The 26,079-nt window shown below is 35.6% G+C and overlaps 2 protein-coding genes across 4 annotated transcripts; both read left to right on the top strand.

Annotated features, from left to right (window-relative positions):
- Window positions 1–315: 315 nt before the first annotated feature.
- hnf4a (hepatocyte nuclear factor 4, alpha) lies at window positions 316–20,266 on the top strand. Of its 2 annotated transcripts, none has more exons than XM_051879946.1 (10): window positions 316–614; window positions 15,609–15,783; window positions 15,878–15,972; window positions 16,465–16,571; window positions 17,185–17,340; window positions 17,786–17,873; window positions 17,973–18,125; window positions 18,222–18,458; window positions 18,780–18,902; window positions 19,227–20,266. In XM_051879946.1, the coding sequence occupies exons 1-10, from the start codon at window positions 566–568 to the stop codon at window positions 19,367–19,369; spliced, it is 1,326 nt and encodes a 441-aa protein (XP_051735906.1). In that variant the 5' UTR covers window positions 316–565; the 3' UTR covers window positions 19,370–20,266. The 2 variants fall into 2 exon arrangements, with proteins under 2 accessions (XP_051735906.1, XP_051735905.1); XM_051879945.1 differs by lacking the exon at window positions 316–614 and adding an exon at window positions 13,762–13,929.
- Window positions 20,267–21,243: 977 nt separating this feature from the next.
- Window positions 21,244–25,951, top strand: ttpal (tocopherol (alpha) transfer protein-like). Of its 2 annotated transcripts, XM_051879969.1 has the most exons (6): window positions 21,294–21,310; window positions 21,398–21,529; window positions 22,304–22,748; window positions 24,169–24,362; window positions 24,444–24,554; window positions 24,643–25,951. In XM_051879969.1, exons 2-6 carry the CDS (start codon window positions 21,476–21,478, stop codon window positions 24,919–24,921), a joined length of 1,083 nt encoding a protein of 360 aa, XP_051735929.1. In that variant the 5' UTR covers window positions 21,294–21,310; window positions 21,398–21,475; the 3' UTR covers window positions 24,922–25,951. The 2 variants fall into 2 exon arrangements, with proteins under 2 accessions (XP_051735928.1, XP_051735929.1); XM_051879968.1 differs by having other exon boundaries at window positions 21,244–21,529.
- The last annotated feature ends 128 nt before the right edge of the window (window positions 25,952–26,079 follow it).

Below are 26,079 nucleotides of genomic sequence, written 5' to 3'. Positions count from 1 at the left end.
GTCTGTCTAAAGGCAAATAATTACAGTGGCGGAATGAAAGCTGATATGAGGCATGTTGTCAAACAGTGAATTTAGACTATTTCTTGTCAAAGTTAATGGGAATTGGACAAATCAGAATAGCTAAATGAGTCTGTGTAAACACTCCACTCCTTTCTTTTCTCACACCCTTTTCATCTCCTAATGTTTGGCTACGCAAAACTTTTGTAACCCTTAATGATTCATTCCTGAATATGGCATGAGTTTAAAAAGATGCAGACTTTGAGAAATGGAGAAATATTATAACAAACTGTCTATTTGAGTTTCTATCATCCTGTTGCTATAGCTACAGCTGTCATATGGATTGGTCTCTATACAAGCCTGGTTACTGTTTAACCTCTCCACCCACATTTGCCCAGATTAGGAAAATCAATAAGATAACAGGAGTACCGGCCTTACCTTGCGCCAACAACACCTTCACCAGAAACAGAGGACTGTGCAAAACTTATATGTGTTTATTCCTCATCATCTTTTACGCTTAAAAGAGAAAAATCACAAAAACACAGTGGTGGGGAGCAGAAGAGACATCATGGTCAATGTGAACGCTCAGGTTAGCACCCATATGGATCCACCGTATGGTAAGTACTCCGTCTCTTTCGATAGCTTTCAGGAAAGAAATGGTGGGTGCTTTGGTGATCTTGGTGGAACATGTTGGTGCATGGGCATTTTGTTCGTTGACATTTCATCCAGTATGGTAGCTATCATCGCCATTTGTGAGAGCTTGTGGTGCACGGCTGCAATTCGGGAGGTGTGGCAAATCCATAATGACTGATAAATAGGGCCTATTTGCTGGAGAAGATGAATAATGAGGACAGAATGGCTGAAGTTCCTCTTTTCTTGCTGGGATGTAATGACTCAAAGTACTATGGATAAAGTTCTGGAATAAAGTGAGCATTATAAAGATCTCTAGGCTTTAATCTTCAAAACAAACTGGATGTGTAATCCAAACATGATGTCTTAACGATACAGTTATTCAAAACTAGAAAACAGGGCCACAATATTACATAGCACAATTATGTCACTGCATTATTCATCTTTGTCTGTTTTGACCTAGATATTTAAAAATGAGGAGTAGAAGAGTTTAATATTATACACTACCATTCATGTTTGGGGTCAATAAGATTTTTTAATATTTTTGAAAGAAGTATCTAATGCTCACCAAGGCTGCATTTATTTAATAATACTTTGTGATGTATGCAAAGTATGCTAACTTTAGCATACAGTAAACCTGCGCTGGTTCTTAGATGCTTCAGTCAGTTCCTTGTGGCCAGGCACTGTATGCTTACTCATATGAAATATAATATCTAAAAATCGGTCACAAAGTCAGCATCTCTCTAATACATTTTGTCAAACAAGTATAGCATTACATTTGTATATGTCAACACTCGCATGTGTTTTATTTATGGCTACACATTTGTCTTTGTGCTACTGGAACATTTAAATTATTGTTGCATTTCTGTGGCAACTGTGATTAAGCTGCTTTGTGGTCTAGATCATTTTAGATCTGCTGTAATGTGTTTTTCGTGAATACAAAGAATGCACAAAGCACTGCTGGGGTAAATCCTAGTGCGAAATGCTGCTGACAAACATCATGAAAGAAGGCTCGAACATATTAGCATACATTAACATTAGCTAATACTTAACATGAACTAAAAGTAAACAATAAGCTAAGTTAATTTCTACATATTCTAATACATTTGAAACAGTAATTTACATTAACATGATTTAAAACATTATTAACTAGAATGAACAATAGTATATTTATATATGATTAACATTAAAGGGTTAGTTCACCCAAAAATGAAAATTATGTCATTTATTACTCACCCTCATGCCGTTCCACACCCGTAAGACCTTCGTTAATCTTCGGAACACAAATTAAGATATTTTTGTTGAAATCCGATGACTCAGTGAGGCCTGCATAGCCAGCAATGACATTTCCTCTCTCAAGATCCATTAATGTACTAAAAACATATTTAAATCAGTTCATGTGAGTACAGTGGTTCAATATTAATATTATAAAACGACAAGAATATTTTTGGTGCACCAAAAAAAACAAAATAACGACTTATATAGTGATGGCCGATTTCAAAATACTACTTCATGAAGCTTCGGAGCGTTATGAATCAGCGTGTCGAATCCGCAGTTCGGCGCGCCAAAGTCATTTTAGTGATTTCAGCTGTTTGGCGGTTTGACACGCGATCCGAATCATGATTCGATACGCTGATTCATAACGCTCCGAAGCTTAATGAAGCAGTGTTTTGAAATCGGCCATCACTATATAAGTCGTTATTTAGTTTTTTTTTGGCATACCAAAAATATTCTCGTCGCTTTTTAATATTAATATTGAACCACTGTACTCACATGAACTGATTTAAATATGTTTTTAGTACGTTAATGGATCTTGAGAGAGGAAATGTCATTGCTGGCTATGCAGGCCTCACTGAGCCATCGGATTTCAACAAAAATATTTGTGTTCCGAAGATTAACGAAGGTCTGATGGGTGTGGAACACCATGAGGGTAAGTAATAAATTACAGAATTTTCATTTTTGGGTGAACTAACCCTTTAAACAAGATAAATGCAGTAAAAATGTACTTTTTTATGCAACCACAACAAATTCTTCAACCTTCATTGCCTATTTTTACAAATTTGATAAAAACATAAGTATGTAACATAAATTTGTAATTAATTCATATTTAATTAAAGACAATGCTACATTGCAGGTGTATAAATCTTGCATGTTTGCAAAAATAGTTGACTCGCAAATTGCAGGAGCGGAAGTTATTTTGATTAAATGTTATGAGTGCACATGAATTAAAAAAAATAATGATGTGCACTGATAAATCATTTATAGTAAATACAATATTCCATAAAAAAAAATAAGAATTGCTCATTTTGATTTCATGGTAACTTTAAACACAATAGTGCTGTTGAACACCTCTTGAGTGCCCTGAAATGCAGAAAGACTTTGTGCTGGAGGTCCAGCAGCTCCAGCTGTCAGATCAGAGACTGTTCAAGGCCAGAACAAGCAGCTACCAGAGTCAACAAGCTTCAGCGGTCTGTGTGTGTGGAATGTTGCTAAAAGTAGAACTCCTATAAAGACTCTCTTCCATGTCTGGAAATATTTGTTCCTGAAAAATAGTCACTTCAGAAACATTTCTTTCTTCTGGTCAAGATCTCATCTCTCTTCAGTATAAGCAGCAAAGTTTCTAGAGGCATTCAAACCTGGAATTAAGCAATTTCATCCACATTTAAATGGTTAGTTCACCCAAAAATGAAAATTCTGTCATTTATTACTCACCCTCATGTCGTTCCACACCCGTAAGACCTTCTTTCATCTTCGGAACACAAATTAAGATATTTTTGATGAAATCCAATGGCTCAGTGAGACCTCTATTCCCAGCAAGTTAATTTACACTTTCAATGCCCAGAAAGCTACTAAAAACATATTTCGAATCAGCGGTTCAGAGCGCCAAAGTCCAAGATTTCAGCAGTTTGACACCGCGATCCGAACCACTGATTCGAAACAAAATCTTCGAAGCAGTGTTTTGAAATCGCCCATCACTAGATATTGTTGAAAAGTCGTTATTTTGTTTTTTTGGTGCACAAAAAGTATTCGCGTCGCTTTATAATATTAAGGTAGAACCACTGAACTCACATGAACTGTTTTAAATATGTTTTTATTACCTTTCTGGGCACTGAAAGTGTAAATTAACTTGCTGGGAATAGAGGCCTCACTGAGCCATTGGATTTCATCAAAAATATCTTAATTTGTGTTCTGAAGATGAACGAAGGTCTTACGGGTGTGGAATGACATGAGGGTGAGTAATTAATAACAGAATTTTCATTTTTGGGTGAACTAACCCTTTAAAGGTTATATACTTTAAATGTGTCCTGATTTTTAAATTAAATATTTTATTTATTTTACATTTTCTATATTTTTTATATTAGGGTAGTTGACACATTCTGCTGTATGACAAGCTATACGACATTTAAATACACAATTTTAAACATCTAATTAGTCCATATTGATTATGCATGTACCGTTTAGCATATTTAGCATATTAAGAGACTACATAAAGTATATGAAGCCTAAATAGCATATTTAGTATATTAAGAGACTACATAAAGTATTTGAAGCCTAAATTAAAATTTAAAATGGAAATATTTGTACTTTTGGAAAAAGAATTTGTCACACTGCAGGAGCATTTAAAATTATGTCATTTAAAGGATGAAAAGATAATGACATTCCCTTATACATTCATATAAATCTTGATGTTGATATAAGATACACATTGTGTAAAAAACATATAACACACACTATGCTAATCCATATATATGATATATGCATCTCCTATAATGTTTTATGCATTATGCAATGCATAACAGAACTTAATGTATAGTTTTTTTTTATTTAACAGTCAGCAAAATTGATGGTGGAAAGTGGGCATTATGTACAATACCGTTAAAAAGTTTGGGGTCAGTAAGATTTTTTTTGAAAGAAATTAATTCTTGTATTCAGCAAGGACGCATTAAATTGTTCAAAAGTGAAAGCAAAGACATTAATATTACAAAATATTGCTATTTAAAATAAATGCTGTTCTTTTGAACTTTCTATTCATCAAAGAATCCTGAAAAAAAAGTTTTTTCAGTTTCCACAAAAATATTAAGCATCACAACGGTTTTAAATGTCCACAATACATGCTCTTGAGTACAAAATCAGCACATTAGAATGATTTGTAATAATTTTGTAAATAATTTTCTAAATTGTAATAATATTTCACAATATTACTGTCTTTTTTTCAAATAAATGCAGCCTTGGTGACTTAAAAAAAAGACTCTTTCAACATTTTAAGAATATTACCGACCCCAAACTTTTGAACTTTATGTACCAAACTGGCACCAGAACAAATGTAGTAAAACTTGCCTAAATAGCTATTTGCCTACTGGTTAACACTCTCTAATAGTTCAGACAGCCTAAGTGATTTCTAAGAAACGAAAAACTCACTTTTCACAGTACTTTCTCTCCTCAGTACCAGAAAACGTATAATTCAATTAAGAAGTTTCATTGACTGAACACTGGTACCACACTCATCAAAATGACAACTTAATGTTTCCTATCCATTTGTGGGAGAATCCAGGAGCCTCAGAAACAGGAAGTGCCAGAAATGAATTATACGCTCTGTACACTTGACAATATTAGGCCGTGCGCTCAAGCCCCCAATCAAATCTCATTGTGACAGGCATTAAGGGATTAGGCGAGCTGCCGGTCAGTGTGTGTACGGCAGTGAGAACGGCGGCTCCCACACATGCTCTCACACTCACTGAATGGATAGATCATTGTGTGAAGGAGGTTGAGGAGCGGGGGGGTCCCTGCCAGCTCTCAGGACCACAAACCAGTGCAGGATGTATGAAGGACATGGCACCGGCCACTTCAACACCACACCAGGTACAAGGACCGCATAGATCCACTGCCTCTTTTAGTACAGTCGAAGCTGAAGGTCCGTGAGGTAGACTATGAGAGTTTGTTTACGTCCTAAATAGAGTGGCGTTCACAAAAAACTATGTGACTTTCATTTATAAAATGATAAAAATGATACAAGGAGTTTGCAAACAATGCAGGAACAATTTGGGCAGAAATTGCACTAATTATTATAATGAAAATGAGATATACTGGAGCATAATGTAAGAGTTTAAAGCTAAAAGTGGTTCAAATGTCTTCAAAGTGATTGAATTTGACTCTTGTTTATCTCTAGAGGTGGTCAGAATGTGAAACAAAGTCTGGTTTTGGTTTAGTTCTGTGTCAGAATGGCTGATAGACCGTGCTTTTTTAAAAAAAAAAATCACTGCATACCTGAGAGTTTTTGGGATTTCAAGTCACATTGGTGAAGCCCTTGTAGCTCTGCTCTGTGAGGCCCGGGGCTGCAGGTAACCTGCAGATGTAATCGCAAACTTTGTCCACATAGAGGAGCTGCTTAATAGTAAGCTTCACAGAAACTGTGCACACTAAAAATGTATATTCTCAGATGTGTTTTAAAAATATAAAATGTCGTTTTATTTCCATAGTTCACACAATCTAAGATTCACATATTGAGACCATATATAAACTATATTTACAGTTACAGTTTCAAAGTTACAGTTGCTTCTGTTTTGGATTTACTAATATAACACAGAAAGTTAAATTACAGATTACATTTTCAACTTAACAATTTGAGTAAAACGATGAATCAAGAAATTCACATGCATTTTAGAATGAATGCCTAAGTATTTGCTTTGTCCTTCTTTTGCATTAATGTCAGCTGCACACGAGCTGCATGATCTCCATAAGTTTGTGTACGAGCAGCATGAACTCCACAAGCTTGCGATTCGATTCAATTCAATATAGATTCATTTGGATAAATATCAGGTACGGTACATGTTAATTTTTATCTCAAGGCCAAAAAAATCTCTCTCAAGTAATGCTGTGTAAACTAGCCTGTCAGCTGCTAGCCTACATTAGGCTACTATAATATTAAAGTAGGCTACATTACTATAAACATTACTATAATGGTCATATTAATTTACATTAATATTAAATAACTTATGATATTAATAGCCTACTATAGTATTACTATAGGCTAATATAAAAATAATACAATATTAACAACTACTTTGTACAATTAGCCTAATATAAGGGCTTTTATAATAATAACAACGTTATTTTTAATGATGTAAGAGTAAAAATAGAATGAATATGTAATGCTCCTCTCTAGAGTTAATTTTTCTAGCTATTTTTAACTATGCTATTTTCATTTAATGGCTTTCCTGAGGTAAATGTAACATTACGTGACATGTTTACAAGCTATTTTGAGGTCTTCCCGCAGTTGAAACACTGATTACACGAGACATGATAGCCTACATTTCAGTAAGTTGTACTGTATCTTTCAACATATCCTCTTTGATGTTCATTTCGTGCTATAACTAGTAGGCCTAGTAGAGGAAGAGATGATCGGTTCACGTACCAGTTGAACTGAAGCACATTAAAGAGCACGAAAACTGTAGCCTATTTGTTGTTTGAATAAAATGGACAGAATTTGAAAGCTGGCAGTTTGTTTCCTGCTCTGTCAGTGTCCTCTCTGCTCCACAATGTTTTTACACTGCGTGACAAAATGGATGTGTGGCGTGAGAACAGTGTCTCATGCTGAATGCGTGATGTATCATCACAGATATGCTGGCATCATCCGACAACATAGAGGGAAAAAAAGATTTCAACAGACCTGAGTTTACGTAGTGTCGTTAAAGTGGTTAAACAGTGATCACACCATTGGTAAAACATCATATTCATTAAACAATTATGTAATTTCTTTGTACTATTGTGATATTCAAACTACAAGAAACTGACTCCACACAGCACCAATGAATAGGCTTAAAAGTACACCAAGTGGCAACAGGTTAACTGATTATAAACCAATTAAAAACCATGCAAGACTCTTTAGCTTAGATAAACTGGGGTAAAGTTAAACTTGTTTGGGCAAAATGTTCCTGTGAGCTGTACACTGTGATGAAAAGGTGATTGATTGATGATAACGAGTGAGTGATAACTGTCCACGCAGCATCACTCAGCCTGCAAATATGATTGGGTCAACAGGCAAACAGATTCTCAGCAAAAAAACTGTTAATCATTGAAAGAGCCTTATCAGAAGATGTGATTGATTTACAAAGAGCATTGCTCTAAATGTTTATTGATGCAATTGTTTACTTGCGTGATGTGCACAAGCTACTTGAGTTTTTGTAATGTGATGAAAGCAACAAAGAAGCTTGATCATTTCAGTAGCATACGTTCTCAAATAGTATTTAATCCTATAAAACTGATTACTTGATAGTAGGAAAGCCATCAGAACAAAATCCTATCAGTGGCTTTATCATGTTTCTGATGAAAAGCATGACATAGACAGAGATAAGTGGAAAGTAACAGCAAAGGTTGGCTAAATGTGACCTTTTTTTTTTTTGCCAAACATATTATTACTCAATGATTTTGAGTTTTAAACTGGAATACTTTATGGAGGCTGTGCAATATTAGGCTCTAGGGGTTTATGATTACCTAGACTACAAATACCCTGATGGGTGAGGACTATGGGAACTTCATAGATAACTGTCTCTGTTAATCGTTACGGAGGATGATGGCTCTGTCTCAGGTGCCTCTTAAGACTTTGAGTAAAGTATCTCTTTTAAAATGAAAACACTGCTAAAAGATTGACTCGATACAGTATCATGCATTTGTTAAACACATTGGAACTAAAGTCAGAAAATCGACATTTAAAAATGCAAACAAATGTGGTAAAGGAAAAATTTGTCATATAAGGAAAAAGTGAATTCTAGTTGCTTTAAAGTGAAAGTCTGTCAATTGCTTATACGGTTTTGGGTGGAAACTCAGGGGAAAAATTAACTGGCTATCATAAAGTCACTAACAACATTGTGAATTACATCTTGGCAGGAATTACAGATTTTGCTTGTAAATTCTCTTCATTTGCACCTGGGTTATGTATTAAAAACTTAACAATGCCTCGAACTTGCTGTTTTTCAGAGCGACAGGTCGCGTGACATGCTTCTCAGTTTCTTGATGCAGACATCAGTTTAATTAGGAAATACTTTGAATTCTTTCATTTGTTCATGCTTTAATCTCAGAATGAGTTTTATTCTAGTCTACAATTAAAGTTGAATATGAACCATTAAAGAAAAAACTGAATGAATGAAAATGCTTGGAATATTTAGCATCTGACCATTGATTTACATTTGACAGGCCTTTAAAAAGCCAAACAGCCTGATGAAACTCAAAAAAAAAAAGAAAAAAAGTTTCGATCGAGGGGAGGGGCATTATCCATGCTTATCAGCCCCCTCATGCTTAGTATGGAAAGATTCATTTCAGAAGTCTTACATTAGGTGATATTAACACTGCAACAGTTTAAAACTAGAACTAAATGCTATGTTTCAGATATCATTCGCAATAAAAAAAGTAAATATTTTGCCCCCAAAGGGCATGAGCTGTGTGGTTCGCAGGTTACCAACCAATCTGTTGTGTGTTCACTCTGTCACCATACTCACATATCTGTGCCATCTACCCCAGTCAATCCACAGAGGCTTTTCTACTGGCCTCGAATGTGCTTTAGTAAGCATATTGCTGCCGTCTTCTCCCATTCTTATCAATGGCACAAAGCCTCAAATGTTCAAAATCAAAATATTCCCACATAAAGCACGTTCCCGAGTACTCCAAGAGGATGTTATTCCGTGTAGGCCACCGGTTCCCACAAGATGTGAATTGCACATCCACCTTTGTAGTGCTACTTGTTATTCCCATTTGGTCAGACAGGTGAAATGAAAAAGAGTCATTGGAGAGAAAGTACAAATAGGCAGTGGTTACAAATGGAGTTTGGTCAGTGGTCGGAGATCCTTATTGTGGAGATAGACAGGACTTTGTTCACAAACTGGAGTTTGAAGTTTCAAAGGGGAAAATAGGCAGAGGAGTTACATCAACCCTCTGACTTTTAGCCCCAGGCAGGCGGTATGGGTGACTGATTATAGGACATGACATTGCTGCCTCATATCACACAGAGGAGACGATCAGGGCAGGACATGTGCTATGTCATATTGTCTTCTGTGATGAGACTCAAAGTACGATTGCACCACGCTGCAGTGCGCATGTAAACGTCGGTCTGCCTTGCAAAATTGATCAGATAATGGTGGAAAATTCTGACCGTTTGATGAGGGATGTTTTCAGTTAGTGAGCGAATTGCTTTGAATTTGTTGTATTAGTTCGGTCTGAGGGTTTGGTTTCTGTCATCACTGATACAGTAAAGAATAGACACTTAAAGGGATAGTTCACCCAAAAATGAATATTCTGTCATCATTTACTCACTCTCAAGCAGTTGATGGGCCCCACTGACTTCCATAGTATTTTTTTTCCATACTATGGAAGTCAATGGGGCCCATCAACTGTTTGGTTACCCATATTCTTCAAAATATCTTCTTTTGTCTTCAGCAGAAGAATTCATACAGGTTTGGAACAACTTGAGAGTGAGTAAATGATGATTTTTGGGTGAACTATCCCTTTAAGGGGAGGAGAAAGTGGTGGGAGTGTTCAAAAACATTACAAAATTATAAACAATTCAAAAGCATTACAGGTGTGATTGAACGTTATTGAGATTAATAATTAACAAAATTATTAATAATTATTGATACAATTATTAAATTCATATAATTGTATTAGGGAAAATGTGTAACTCGCATATATAGTTGAGTAAACTAAACTAACTGTTTTACAGCTAACAGACTGTCAGTTAATATGCAGTCATAAAAGCGACATGTAAAATAATAACATAAAATAAAATAATAACATAAATAATACAACAGATAATTTATCTGCATTTTTCAAATGAAATACGTAATTTACACCTATGGACTGCCACGTTAATAAAAGTACATGAGTGACACACAAATACCAGTTAATGAATACATAAACCAACCTTATTCCACATCAGCACAATCTGCAGATGTGGAATAGGTTTTTTCACCAAGAGGCTTTTGCCCATGTGAGGTAATGATCTAATGTAGTTATCTACGCCTGCCTGCTCTGATCATTGAGGTGCATGTGAGAAAGGGCCATAACTTTACAGATTATACTTTATAGAGGTCATTCCTTAGTTAACAGAAACACGGAGATGTGTGCTGCGATAAGGAATTTAATGGTGACGCAGATAAGATTTGTCCATTGTGAGTCATTCCTGTACACCGATTGTCATTACTCAGGTTAATTGCTGCTGGAGAAGTGAAGTCATCTTGTATACAGAAATAAGGAAGACTAATAAGTATTTCTGATCCGTATAGGCTAAAAAGATGCAGTTCTTGTTCAAATTTGTACATTTATTTGGAGATTTACCAGCTAAACATCATTCTGTCAGAGCTTCAGGTAAAGCATCAAAGAAACTACTGCACAGCCTCGTTGAATTTGCTGACATACATTTCTTCGTATGAATTTATTTGTATTTTTATCTTTTAATATCCCTATGAATATGTAAATTGCTAATGTCTCCAGCTATCTTGTAAGTTTAGGTGTTTTCCAGCCTGTTCAAAACCAGCTCAGCATATTTAGTCCACAGAGATGGTCAGGTGGGATGTGCCATTTTCAGACAATAAACAATGTCAGGGCTGTTTTAGCAAGCTCAACATAAAATACATAATCCCACATTCTCATTACATTTCATTCGGTGGGGTAATTTAATTTAAATAAACACGAAACACTACTATGCTACACTAATTCGAGTAATGAAGGATGTTATACAAACTTGCATTAATCTACACTGCAAGAAATAATTATTTTTCTAATTAGTTAGTTCCAGAATTATTATTATTATTTTTTTTACCTCATTGCCATTTTTTTCTTGTTTTAAGATTAAACCTCATAAAATTTTAATCTATTCTTAAAACTATAAACCAGAACTACTGTTTTTAGGGTAAAAAAAGTTCACTCTGACAGTATGTTAGCTGTGCAGGTGGACATGAGATTTTAGAGGCTCTAGAGCAGGTCTGAACTGAAGAACGATGACCCATGGCTTATGCTGCTTTCTACACTACAAATACACATACTTGCCTCTGTTTGCATTGGCCCTGTACATGAAGTTGGTATTTGCGCAATTGTAACATCAAACTTTCCTGTTTGAGTAACAAATAGTTTTATCCTCTCTAAGAAGGGTTAGGACAACATAGACTGCTCTACAAATTTAGTATTATGTACAGAGATGATCACCTCAGTTTTTTCCTTATCTCATGGTGAGTTGGACACTGTTTTATCAGAATCTTTTGCAGAATCAGGCCTAGTTTACCTCTAGAATGCCAATGTGTGGAGAAAATATCTTGTGTCACCAAACCTTGTAGGGTAAAATGGTACAACAAAAACCTGTTAATTGGTTACCCTCAACAATTTGGTATTTAATAGGACAATACATGCAATTGTACTGTAAAATATATAAAAAAAAAAATCCATATAATTTACAGTCAAAACATAAACAAATTAATAAATAAAAGTGTATCTATTAACTATGAACTATTTATTAGGTATTTTAACATTTAATGTAGGTGTGTGTGTGTGTGTGTGTGTTTAAGTGTGTGTATGTATATATATATATATATATTAGTGCTGTCAAATGATTAATCGTGATTAATCGCATCCAAAATAAAGATAATATACAGTCAAACCAAAATTTATTCAGACACCCTGAACATTTCATTCATTAATGCAGTAAAAAAATGGTAATAAAATATGACAGGATCTCAGAGTTACACTTTGTCAGAAAAATAATCTTAATTATGTCAGATAACACTTAAGCAAAACATGGTGAGGTCAAAGTGTCTGAATAATATTTGGTTCCAAATTTTTATCAATTTTACTGGTAATCCACTGTATGAAGAATTTTTGGGTATAATATGTCAGTTTACTTTATTTTGCTATCCTCACTTACATAAATGAACTATAGTGTCCTGCACCCACTAGTAAACATATATCAAAAATATCAAAAATGTCTGAATAATTTTTGGTTTGACTGTATGTGTGTACTATGTATTATGTATATTTAAATACACATACATGTATATATTTAAGAAATATTTGCATGTATATACTGTATATATATAATTTGTATTATATATATATATATATAATTTGTATTATATATAAATATAACAATTTTTTTCTTAAATATATACAAGAATGTGTATTTATATATACATAATATTTATACACAGTACTTTTATTTTGGATGCGATTAATCACGATTAATCGTTTGACAGCACTTTATATATATATATATATATACACACACCTACATTAAATGTTAAAATCTACCTAATAAATAGTTCAGTTAATAAATACATTTTTATTTATTAATGTATTTATTTTGTGAATGTAAATTGATTGATTGTGGGTGTGTATATTATTATTATATTATTATTTATTTATGAACTGTCAAAAATGCATAGAGCATAATTGTCACCACATTTTTTTACAGTGAACTTCTGGCAGCCACAGCTGCCAGTGTTTTAATGCAAATTCAAAGATATTATTTGCTGTACCAACTGCTAATTTTGCATAGTTTGATGAGAAGTAAACAATCTCTTCTGAACAACTGAAACTTGCACATGATGTGCACATGCAGAATGTTGAATGGAACAATGAGCTCTTTTACATAAAGGCCACAATTTTTACTCCGTGTGAGTTATTGCTGTTGTTTATTGTGCTAGAATTAAAAGAGATTTAGCAAACACGTAATTTGCACGTTGAAATGTGGACCATTACTCTCAATCTTATACATTCGAGTTGAATGTGAGTGATCTTTCCCTACTGTTTAAAACTGTTTAGGCAGTCATTTTTCTTGACCCCTTAAGTCTTGTTGGGGAACTCAGTTGGAAAGTATAGTGTTGAGACTGGCTATATTTTTTCTAGCAATGAATTTGAGACCACTGAGACAAAAAATTAAGACAGTGTTTGTCTCCGTCTGTGAAAAAAACAACAACTCTGATTTAGCACTACAATCATTAACACAAGGGCCATCCCACTCCAGAGTGGGGCCGTGCCTTGGGAGGAGGTCCGGACTGTCAATCACAGCAAGCCTCATCTTTGCCCTTGAGTACATGGCCCCTGTCACTCAGAGGTGTCTACCCCTCCGAGAGGAGGGGCTTGGCCTATGAGGGGGTGTCCAAACTCTGTAGAGAGGACAAGTCTTTCCCCCCAGCATCAGGTAGTTGAGAATGCGTTTGTCCAAACCACTAGTAGACATGGAGATGGCAGACTATAGCGAGGCCTTGGACCCAGCCTACACCACCCTGGAGTTTGAGAACATGCAAGTGCTTGCGATGAGCACAGGTGAGTCATCTGCTCAGACCCTGCGGTGAACTTTGAGACCTTTAGTGACTTATAGACTACTTTATAGTATATGGTCAAGCGTGGGAGGCAGATGTTTAACAGGGCTGATAGGGTTATAGTTAAGTGCCTATTCATAACCTCTTGCACAGAACACCCAATACTAATTGTAAAGGCCGATTTAAAATGCATTTTTCAATAGGAGATAAGAAACGCAACATGCTCTGTCCTGTAGACATGGTACTCCATAAGGAGAAGAGGTTCATTCATCTCCTCTTGCTTGTTCTCATAGGGTTGGCTTGGGATAAAATGACTTGTTTGGATAGTATTTCAAGAAGAAGTTTGACACCAGGATGAATGATTACTGAGCAAAGAGGGTGTCATGTAAATGTTTCGCAGCTAAGTCTCCCATGTCTAGGTTTTGTGCAACAAATTGATATTCAACCACTTTCAATCTGACCTGACAATGTAATCTAATATCTATGGTAAAGTTATATTTAAAGTTTTAGTAAATTAGTAAGAGTCTGATATATTAATCTATAAAATGTTTACATTTGAGTATCTCTCTCTCTCTTTCTATATATATATATATATATATATATATATATATGTATATGTGTGTGTGTGTTTACTGTTACATTGGTTTTCATTGTAGAGGTTATTTATTCAATAGAATATAGCAAAATGATTTTAATTATTATTAAAAGAAATTAATAATGAAATATTATAGACAATTTTTTTTCATCTCACATTATACATTTTTCATTTTAACATTTTTGATCACATATTTAGATAATTATCACATAATCACTCACACTAATGAGTCATTTAACCACATTTTGTCTTTGATCATTGCTTGGGTTTTAACGTAATTATCTCTGATTACCTCAAACCTAAATTTAACATTTTACAACTCGCACATCTTTCCTTTGCAATCATGAATGTTTAAATTATTTCTGTCATCAACATAAAATCATTTTCTTTATAATCATTTTTAAGCTATATTTTTGGCCTTTTATGCCTTTATTAGTATAAATGAGACAGGAAGTAATGGGGAGAAGAGAGAGGGGAACAGGACAGGGAAAGGACCTCGAGCCAGGACTCGAACTCGGGTGGCCTGAAGCAAAGCTGCGCTATATGTCGGGGCACTGCCCACAAGGCAATCTTTTTTTTTTTTTTTAATCAAACCAAATTTCTTGGATTTCTGTTCAGCGGACATGGAATTTGTTTAGTAGGTCATCAATAACACTAATTAGAGTTTATATAATCTAACATGATCTTGTTGTAGCTTTTGTACAGATTTAGTCCTAATCGCTTCTGGATTACTTAGCAAACAGCCCTTTCCAGCACATGTTTCTGATGATGATTCACTGCCAATTGATTTAGCTGTAAAAATGTCTTTTTGAGAGTGTTTTTCACCCCATGACCTTTTCCCTATTTACTTTAACTCTGATTGGTCTGGAATCAGGAGTCTGACTGGTTCAATCTGCAACCCAGATAATTAAGCTTTATTCAAAGATATTCAAAAGATATATTTCACAGCCTCATATATATTTTATTTATTTTGAGTCTCAGATTTTAAGCAGTTGTTCTTTCTCAGACTATTTTTGTCGCACGAAAACAGCAAATAAAATCATTTAGCATACTTGTGACACTAAATTCAAAATCCCCAATGATTTCAGACTCCTCACCAGCTGAGAGTGCCAACATGAATGCTGCCAACCACTTAGGGGCGGGCACCCTATGTGCCATCTGTGGGGACCGGGCCACAGGAAAGCACTACGGAGCCTCCAGCTGTGACGGATGCAAGGGGTTCTTCAGACGCAGTGTACGCAAAAACCACATGTACTCCTGCAGGTTAGAAAAACAACCTCCTTGGCTAAATTTTGTGAATATAATTCTGCAAGTTTCCATCCAATGTATCAAATGACTTCTTTATGCTTCTGTACAGGTTCAACAGACAATGCATAGTGGACAAAGACAAGAGAAATCAGTGCCGGTACTGCAGACTAAAGAAATGTTTTCGAGCTGGGATGAAGAAGGAAGGTACTTGCTCATGCTTTTTGATTACATTCACATAATGTTACTAAAGAAATTAAAAACAGAGATTAAATGCTCCTGCCCTGTTTGGGAGGTTAGGGGATGAGGTGGCGCAAATGGAAGAGATGTTGCAACAGCAGGGAGAGAGTTAGCGAGAGACATTTTGTTAATGTTCACTCAACAATGCACTGAGGTCTATGTCTGGTTTATGCTGAACAAACAGTTTAGAGCCATCATAACTGCACACTGATAAAAAAGCGCAACCTTGAGGACTCCCCCTTCTCACAAAGTCGGCTAATATCCCTCATCTCTGCTATCTCAATTGGTTGTCGGAACTGGGTGACATTCACTGCTTCTGATAACAAAAGAGTATGTTTCAATGGTTTACCAAGAGCTGTTTTTTTCTGTACAACATCCATATTGGTCAAAATAAACCTTCTATGTGTTTAATGAATGCGACTGTAATTTGCTGATTAAAAGTGTTCCTCTCATCCTCAGCTGTGCAGAATGAAAGAGACAGGATTAGCACCAGAAGATCCAGCTATGAAGACAGCAGCTTACCCTCCATAAATGCACTCATTCAGGCCGATGTCCTTTCTAGACAGGTACGTAGTGCAATTCAAACTACTACTAACTATTAGCAAATGTTGAGAAATATTAAAGGTGAATTGTGTAAAATATGTTCTCTTAACCCAGTTTAACACACTGGGATTCACATTCCGGTGAGATCCCCAGTAAAAATCGTGTCCTGGTGGTTAAAAATCGTGTTCCGGGAGGTAAAAGTCGAGATCCTAACAAAACTAATAAAACAAGCCGCGACAACAGTGTAAAAGTAGCCCAATTTTGCGGGAAAAATTCTCGAAATGACTCTGGGGCTATCACAACATTGCGCTGTTTGTTTGAGCATCCCAATCAGAACCACATAGCAACACTGGCTCAACCAATGGCATAAGTTTGGGGCGGGACTATCTGACCAATAGTATACCGGGGGATTGATTAGGAAACCTGTTCAGAAACAGTCAATATTTCTGCAATTCAGCTGGGTGTCGCTATTATACATTTTGTATTTATAATGTGATTTATATTTATAACATGATTATACATATAAATTATTGTATCTTATAAATAATAATAATCATAATAACATATAGTAATGTATAATCATGTTTAAGATATATAAACATGTATAATAAAGTTCTCCCATATGCTATTATGTAGATCTCATCACCAGGTCCTATCATGAACGGTGACATCAGAACGAAGAAGGTAGCCACGATAACCGATGTGTGCGAGTCTATGAAACAACAGCTGCTGGTGCTGGTGGAATGGGCCAAATACATCCCTGCATTCTGTGACCTCCCACTGGATGATCAGGTAGGATAAACACCACTTATTTATAGCTAAAATATACTCCCACAATATATATTTAATGGATGTTGGTGTCAAATGTTTGTCTTGGTTGGAAAAAAAGTTCAGAGATCTTTAGTTTGGGTGGTTAATGTATTTAGATGGCTCAGGTTAGAATATGATGAGCTGGTTTGAAATTTACATCTCTTCTTGAGATATCCAGAATCATTAACATGCTGAGCACTGAGGCATGGTAACTGATCAGTGTTTTAGTTGTGGGTGAGAGCGTCTCAAACTGCATCTTCTCACACAAACATGCACACGAAGACACACATGCGCATATAGTCATGAAGACATTATTTAGCCCCCATAGATACGTTAAATTTATGTTCATTTAATCTAAGGTGAAAATAATTTTATTGTGGTCATAAAAAGGACTCTAACCAAACAAATGCCTGTTCATTTGTCTCAGGTGGCTTTACTGCGAGCTCACGCTGGAGAGCATCTCTTACTAGGAGCTGCCAAACGCTCCATGCTGTATAAGGATATTTTACTATTAGGTAAGTAAAAAAGCAAGACACATTGGTAATGTGGATATGTCTTCTGGAGAGCAGAATTTTACTAATGTTTTACCTCACAATTTTCCATGTTTCTCACAGGTAATGATCATATAGTTCCTCGAAACTGCCCCGAATTGGAGGTGAGCCGTGTGGCTGTAAGAATCCTTGACGAATTAGTCCTTCCCTTCCAAGATCTCCAGATCGATGACAATGAATATGCCTGCTTGAAGGCCATTGTATTTTTTGATCCAGGTAGACAAATTGTCCTAAAAAAGAGACAAAGCACAACAGAATGTCGAGTGATTTTTCGAACAGATCTAATGTGATGATTTTTCTCTACTCATGTAGATGCCAAAGGTTTAAGCGACCCAAGCAAGATCAAACGTATGCGATACCAAGTTCAAGTTAGTTTGGAGGACTACATCAATGATCGTCAGTATGACTCGCGGGGACGGTTCGGCGAGCTGCTTCTTCTGTTGCCTACGCTACAGAGTATCACCTGGCAAATGATCGAGCAAATCCAGTTTGTTAAATTGTTTGGAATGGCGAAGATAGACAACCTGCTACAAGAGATGCTTCTAGGAGGTAACTGATTTTTGTTAATGAAAGGAAACTTTGTAGAAGTGAAAATCATGGTTATCAGACAACTGCGGCAATGCACTTTTGTTCTGTAAATGACCCTTAACTTTGTATAGCTTTAAAAACCTGCAATATCTAAGATGCATGATGAAACATCTGGGACAGCTTGTTATAATCTTAAAAACAGAGATAAAAAGGGAGCCTATACATACTGGTTTCTTAATAACCCATGTTGTAGATCCTATTGACTGAAAAAACAAGTTCTTTGATTCAGACTTGAAAATTATCTTCTCAATCAGAGATTTAATGACCTTTTTTTTCTGTCAGGTTCAGCTAATGAAGCCCCTCATTCCCATCACTCTTTACACCCACATCTGGTCCAGGAGCATCTCAGTAACAATGTCATAGTTACCACCAACATGGCCACTCCCATTCACAATGGCCAGATGTGTGAGTAACTGTAACTTCTTGAACAGAATTAATGAAAATTTGTTATGAATAGAGAATATAGGTCCTTAAAATGTGAGAATCAGGTATGGACAAACAGGCTTGCTGGAGTAATCCCTGCCAGAATCGTAGAAACTAATCAGGCTTATTTTGTCAAAGAAGGCTACTGTAATTCTTTCCTACCCTAATGCCTTCAGAAATTTCATAAGCGTGATTATTTTCTTTCACATGTTATCATGCTATGCAAATTATGTCTATTTAAGGTTCCATAATAGCCCCCATGCAAACCCCTGACTTAATGTATCCCCTTGCTCTTTTTCCAAACAGCCACTCCGGAAACTCCAATCCCATCTCCCCCCACAGCCTCAGGTTCTGATCACTACAAAATGGCACCGGGGGTTATAGCCACAGTGCCCAAGCAGCCAAGCTCCATCCCTCAACCTACCATCACTAAACAAGAGGCCATCTGAGTGCTCTAGAGAAACAAAGCTCAAGTTTTTGTTTTTAACTTGTTTTTTTTTTAATAGGCTGTATTCATTCTCATAAACATCTGACATTTATATTCACTAGCTGTTAAATTTAAAGTTTTTTGTAAGGACACTGTGAAATGTTTCAGATTTTCCCATTGTAAGAACTTTAAAGCAAAATAATTGAGCTTAACGGTGTGCAACAATCACACTTTAAATATATATGTTCATACCATCTCATCTGTTTGCTGTATGTATGTTTAAAACGAACTAGTGGTGCATATTTATACTACCCAAGGGGTCACAACAGCATTCAAAAAGTCAGAAAGGACCATATAATACAAAGGCTATGCAAGTTTCTTCTCCTTTCAGTGAGTTTGATTTCCATAAATGTTACAGCAGGCCTGAATGTGATCAGATGTTTGTTTTATTGTACAGTATTTTAACAGCTTGCTACAAATGACTGGCTCTTATAGTACTTTTACAGTAGCCTTATAGAATACATAACATTTTGTGCCTTGGAAATATTGTTATTTACCAAAATGCTGGTAATTATTTTATGTATGCTAAGAGTATGTGCATTTCATATTTTTCTGTATGTGCCATACTTAAATTGTAAATATAATGATTTCCTTTTTTCATAAATGGATTTAGTCTATTCTAAGTCATGATTTTAGGATTAAAAAACATTTTTGTCTCCTGCTTAACCCCTTAACTGTGACTAGTTAGTCATGTGTATGTATGCATAGTATATTTCAGGAGAGAATGTCACACTCATTTGTAGTTTTAAATATTGGTCATTTAATACCAATTTACAATTACTGCCTTCAGTGAGAAGGATAATTTCAAACTTTTAATGTGAACTGATAATAAATGTCAAGGCTATATTTTTACATAAAAGTGTGCTGCTGTTTATTTTTGGTCATATGTCTTTTTGAATCTTATCTTTAGGTCACAGAAGCTGCTATAATAACGTACATTTATTACAATTTTTTTCAATTCTATAATTTCAGTGGGTGGTCTGAACAAGCATTTAAATAAGCATTTTTATTTGGGAGACATTTTTTTATATACCCTTATGGAAAAAAACACAACTTAAACCAGTCTAAAATGGTTTGGTAGTCTGGATTTAGAGTGAACATTTATCAGGTCAGGTTGGAAGACCAGCTGGTTGACCAGCTAAGACCAGCAAAGCAGCTTAAATATTTTTTTTTTTTTAACAGGCAGTTAAATTGTGATCATGCATATCCAAATGACAAACCTTATTTAATAGCAAATGTTTTCCAGAGGAACTTTTAAGGCTCATAATCATCTCCAGCCGTAAAACCTGCTTCAAAACAAGATGATAAAAGTGAGTGTACGTGGCAGAGCATGGTCAAAGATTTTTAGTGCTGGGGGTGTGTGCTGCTCAACACTGATAAAAGACAATAAAACAATTCATAAAGCAGGCGCTTTTACTGATAGTTTCTCTTAAGAAATCTCTGTGAGGGAATGTTATAACAAGATGTGCCAATTACTGAATGAACTCCACGTTAATCACATCCATAATTCAATAAACCTGGTGTCAGGTAGCGTTCAAGATATAATTCAACATTCTTTTCTTAACTGTTTCAAACACCCAGGCTACTAAGATGTGATAGAAAGTAACAAAATGTATTTACTGCATATAAAAAAGGTAAAAGTACATTTTTATAACAAAGAGCAAGTCAATGAATTTTGCAATTATGCCATCGACCAAGGAAAGTGTGAATTTTTGCCATTTTAGCTTTGTGCAGGTTGCCCGAACACCGAACACTCACTCTGTCTGCTGTTATTGGCCAAAAATCCATAGCCCCGCCCCAAAACTCACGCCATTGGGTGAGGCAGTGTTGTGATGTCTGGATCCTCAAACAAACCGAGCAATGCTTTGATAGCGATAGAGCCACAGTGTTTATATATATAAAGGTAACTCAGACTGCTGATTTCTTACCTATAATTGCCTCTACATATTAAGCTGAGATATCTAAATGTTTTACATCGTATAAATGACAGACTTCAGCTTTAAGGGAAAAGGGACTTTGGGGAAACATTCGTTTCTGGCGTCATACGTCACATGATAGAGCGTGACCAATGGTAGAACGGCTTCGCCCTCTACACGGAACTGATTGCGGATTTCTTTGGCAGGTTGGTTATGTTCACTGTTTGATTTCTGTTCGGTTTATGTGAAGAGCATCACATTTTCAATGCTTAAAAAGCGTTACATTTCCTCATTCAGAATTTTAAAGCATTATACCTGGCTTTCATATATTCAATTCCAGTGCTGCATTAGCGTTAGAAACAAACTCATTGTGTTTAGCTATGGATCTGACATCAGTTATTACAAATATTTTTTGTTTTCTTGTGCATGTGATAGATAGTACAGTTATTGTTTAAGCATATGAATCCAACTACAGTTGTTCTTAATAAAAGGACTTGCTACATAATAATACCATGATGATCATAAAAAAGAAAAGAAAAAAAAAAGATTGATTTTCACACTAGCTGTATATATTAAAATATAATAGGAAATACAAAATAGTTATAAAATAGCTTAACATATAATGCAGGTTCCAAAAAGTGTAGTGAATTACTTTAAGCTGAATCAACATAAATTAAAAATAGGTATTTGTTTTCTATTTATTGTACATTTTCTATTGTTTTGGCATTGAGCAATTTTGCAACATTGTTTAAAATTAGATAAAATTGTGAAAAAGATTTCAGTGGACCCACAGTAAATGTATACATTTCAAATACAATGCAATACAAATATAAAATACATTTGGTGAAAGAAAAGATAAAAAATGTAATCCTCAAAATGAATTTGTACCCCTTCTGAACAATAGTGCTTGATTGTATTTTCTAAATGAAAACCCATAAACTGCTCCATGTCTGTCATTTACATGTGTCCATATTTAATAGTCCATGGCAGACCAAAATGGTCACATTGATGTTGGCCCTCCAAGGGAAGCTGTGGCGGGTGTAGGCTTCCCTGCTCCTCCCCCACCCATCTACGCCTGCACCCTTACTCCTGAACTGGTGGCCAAGGCACGGGAAGAGCTCCAGGAGAAGCCTGAATGGAGGCTCCGGGATGTCCAGGCATTACGAGATATGATACTAAAAGACCACCCTAATCTGAGGACACGGTTAGACGATGCATTTCTGCTGCGCTTCCTCAGGGCCAGAAAGTTTGATTATGACCGGGCCCTTCAGCTTCTTCTGAATTATCATGCCAATCGGAAAGCCTGGCCTGAAGTGTTCCAGGACCTGAAGCCCTCTACGGTAAAGCACGTCCTAGACCTGGGTTTTCTCACTGTCCTTCCCAGACCAGACCCTCATGGACGCTACATACTGTGTTTACGGCCAGGTAATGATTGAACTGATGAAGACTTCTGTTTATACAACCATGGCCAAAACTATTGGAAGCGACATAAATTTTGTGTTTTGCAACCTGTGTTTTCATGTGTTTCTATGGTATACTGGAAGACAATTTCATAAGTTTTAAAGACTTTTATTTGCAAAACAAAAACATTCAATTTATGCAAAGAGTCATTATTTGCAGTGTTGACCCTTTTTCTTCATAACCTTTGTTATGAAGGTTTTGTTTGCTTCGTCTTGTGAGGATTGACCACAGGTTCTCTTTGGGATTAAAGGGTTAGTTCACCCAAAAAATGAAAATAATGTCATTTATTACTCACCCTCATGCCGTTCCATACCCGTAAGACCTTTGTTAATCTTCGGAACGCAAATTAAGATATTTTAATTTTGTTGAAATCCGATGGCTCAGTGAGGCCTGCATAGCCAGCAATGACATTTCCTCTCTCAAGATCCATTAATGTACTAAAAACATATTTAAATCAGTTCATGTGAGTACAGTGGTTCAATATTAATATTATAAAGTGAAAAAAACCCAAAATAACGAGTTATATAGTGATGGCCGATTTCAAAACACTGCTTCATGAAGCTTCGGAACGTTATGAATCAGCGGTTCGGAGCGCCAAAGTCACGTGATTTCAGCAGTTTGGCGGTTTGACACGCGATCCGAATCATGATTCGACACACTGATTCATAATGCTCCGAATCATGATCATAAAACAATGTGAATCAACACCACAACAACAGAAGCAGCAAACTTAGCGAAACACAAAATTTATGTCACTTTTGGCCACAGCTGTAGTTTTAAAAAGACCCTTTTTAGGCATGAAATCTAAACTATTTGGGTATGATTAATAAAAAATAAAGTATAACACACATTAAAGAAATTAAAATAGACAATTTATTTTTTTTATAGACTACTGCAATGTTTATTATAAATGATTTATCTTTGTTTATGTCTTGACTACATAACAGTTGTGTGGCCAATATAAAATTCATAATGTGTTTTTATGTTTTGTCATTTGCCAAAATAGTTTAGATGGATATTAACTTTTAATTTTGTTCACACTTGTATTAATACTGTATTAAATATTAAGGGGAATATTAAGGGATGTTTCATTTTTGTCTTACTTAGCATATTTTATGCATTAGTTTCAAGCCTTGCATTTGATGTTAGAATTGTAGCCATATATTATTATTTAAATACTTTATTGATTAACGCAACAATATCTCTTCTCTCATAATGTGTGCAGCAGCGCTATATCCCAACAATCCAATGATACAATCAGACGGGAAATAAAGTCCTGGCCTGCTTTTTTTTCTTGTTCGAGAAGCTTTCACTCTCATATTTATTACAATACAGTTACAATTTCCCTTTAAACTAAGCATTTTTTTGTCTTTCGCTTTCCTAGGTAAATGGAAGCCTAATGATTACCCATTTGTGGACAACATTCGAGCTATTTATTTGACATTAGAGAAGCTGATTCAGCCTGAGGAAACCCAAGTGAATGGAATTGTTATCCTGGTGGATTATGGGGGAGTTGGCCTCTCTCAAGCCTCTAATCCAGGTCCACTTTTGGCCAAGAAAGTTGTTGGTATCCTTCAAGTAAGACATTGCAAAAGTGATTAATTACGACGAAGTCATTGATTTTGGCATGAGCACTGATCGGCTGCTTTTGTGTTTCAGGATGGCTTCCCAATCAGAATAAAGGCTGTAAACATTATAAATGAACCACGTATCTTCAAGGGTATTTTTGCGATAATTAAGCCATTTCTGAAAGAGAAAATGGCAGAGAGGGTAAGTAACCAGATACTTATCCTGGTATTTACACAGACATTTCTAGCACAATAATACTAGAAACAAGGGCCTGTGTTTTTCCCAACAGTATGTCCTGCATGGCTCAGACTTGGCCTCTCTCCATCGAGTCATTCCTCAATCTGTGCTGCCTCAAGAGTATGGAGGAGTGGCTGGAAGACTTGACATGTCTGCCTGGTCCAGAACGCTGCTGGAGGCTGAGGAAGAGTTTGTGGTGGAGTTCTGTCAGCCTGATCCTCTGGAGGGCGTCATTCTGCCAGACTCCATGCTGTTTGAGGGAGAGCAAGCTGGCGCACATGGAGAGGACTCCTTCAGACATCTGCGTTCCCAGCTTTATTATTGTTACTGACCTCCAGGCAATGTGCAACTGTTTTTTTAAAACATTTGTTTAGCTATGACCAACTATGTATTCTATTCACAGTGTGATGAGGTCACCGGGTCAGTCTGACCGTTTAAAAGATCTGGTACAGACAGCCATTTAGATGCTGGATATATACTCATTGCTTTGGCTTAACCTGTGTTTTAAAAACTTGATTCAGAATCATTTTTAGATTATAATACTCAATAGCCATCCAATCAATATCCTTTTGAGAAGGATCCCTGTTTTAATATATAATCAGTTTGTATTTGTTTTCAGTTGTACAGTGAGCATTGAAATGTCTAAAATAGTTATTTTCAGAGCTACATCATTTTATGTTACATCTCATATAATGCCTTAATTTATGGTGAAGGGAATATCATTTATATTTATTTAGATTATTTATATAGTACACGGAGATAACCACACATGTCAATTAAATACAATGCAATAACAATGTGCATTTTTAAATTTATAAGCCTCAGTACAGAGAATTATTTTATCCTACAGAGAATAAAATAATTACCATGTTTCTTTCTGATTTGTGGATTGAAAATCTCTAATCCTTTTACTTTTCGCAAGTGTGCATTACTGAATTTACAATTGACTTTCTGTACACACAATACCTTTGTCCACATAAGTTACAAGCTTTAGAATTAGACATCAGATGTATGTTTACAATATATTAAGCTGATGTGAGTTTGTTCAGTATACTTCTTTACATCTCGACTTCATAACATTTTTAAAGTTGAGTGGCCAATATAAAATTTACAATGTGTGGTTGTATATTGTCATTTGCCAAAATAGTTTAGATAGACATTAATCTTTAATGTTGTGTACCTTGTATAGATAACTGGTTCAGTTTATTTTAAATATTATGGGATGTAATTTATTTTTGTCTTACTGAGCACATTTATGCCTTAGTTTCAAGCCTTATGTTTGATGTCAGTATTGTAGCCATATCTTATTATTTAAATACTTTATTTTTCTGTTTGTGGAAACAGTCAATAAACATTACTTTTCAGAAATAAGAGTTATGTTATTTTTGGTTGACTGAAGAAGTGCTGTGTAGTATGGAGTTTTCCAGAAGATGGAGCCATACACCATTTGACCGAAACTTTATTCAAACTGGCACACTTCCTTTTTTCC

This window comes from Ctenopharyngodon idella, chromosome 22 (genome assembly GCF_019924925.1).
Source record: "Ctenopharyngodon idella isolate HZGC_01 chromosome 22, HZGC01, whole genome shotgun sequence".
In the NCBI taxonomy this organism is placed as follows: domain Eukaryota; kingdom Metazoa; phylum Chordata; class Actinopteri; order Cypriniformes; family Xenocyprididae; genus Ctenopharyngodon; species Ctenopharyngodon idella.
The sequence above is the reverse complement of the archived record's forward strand: the minus strand, read 5'-3'. Positions and strand labels throughout refer to the sequence as shown.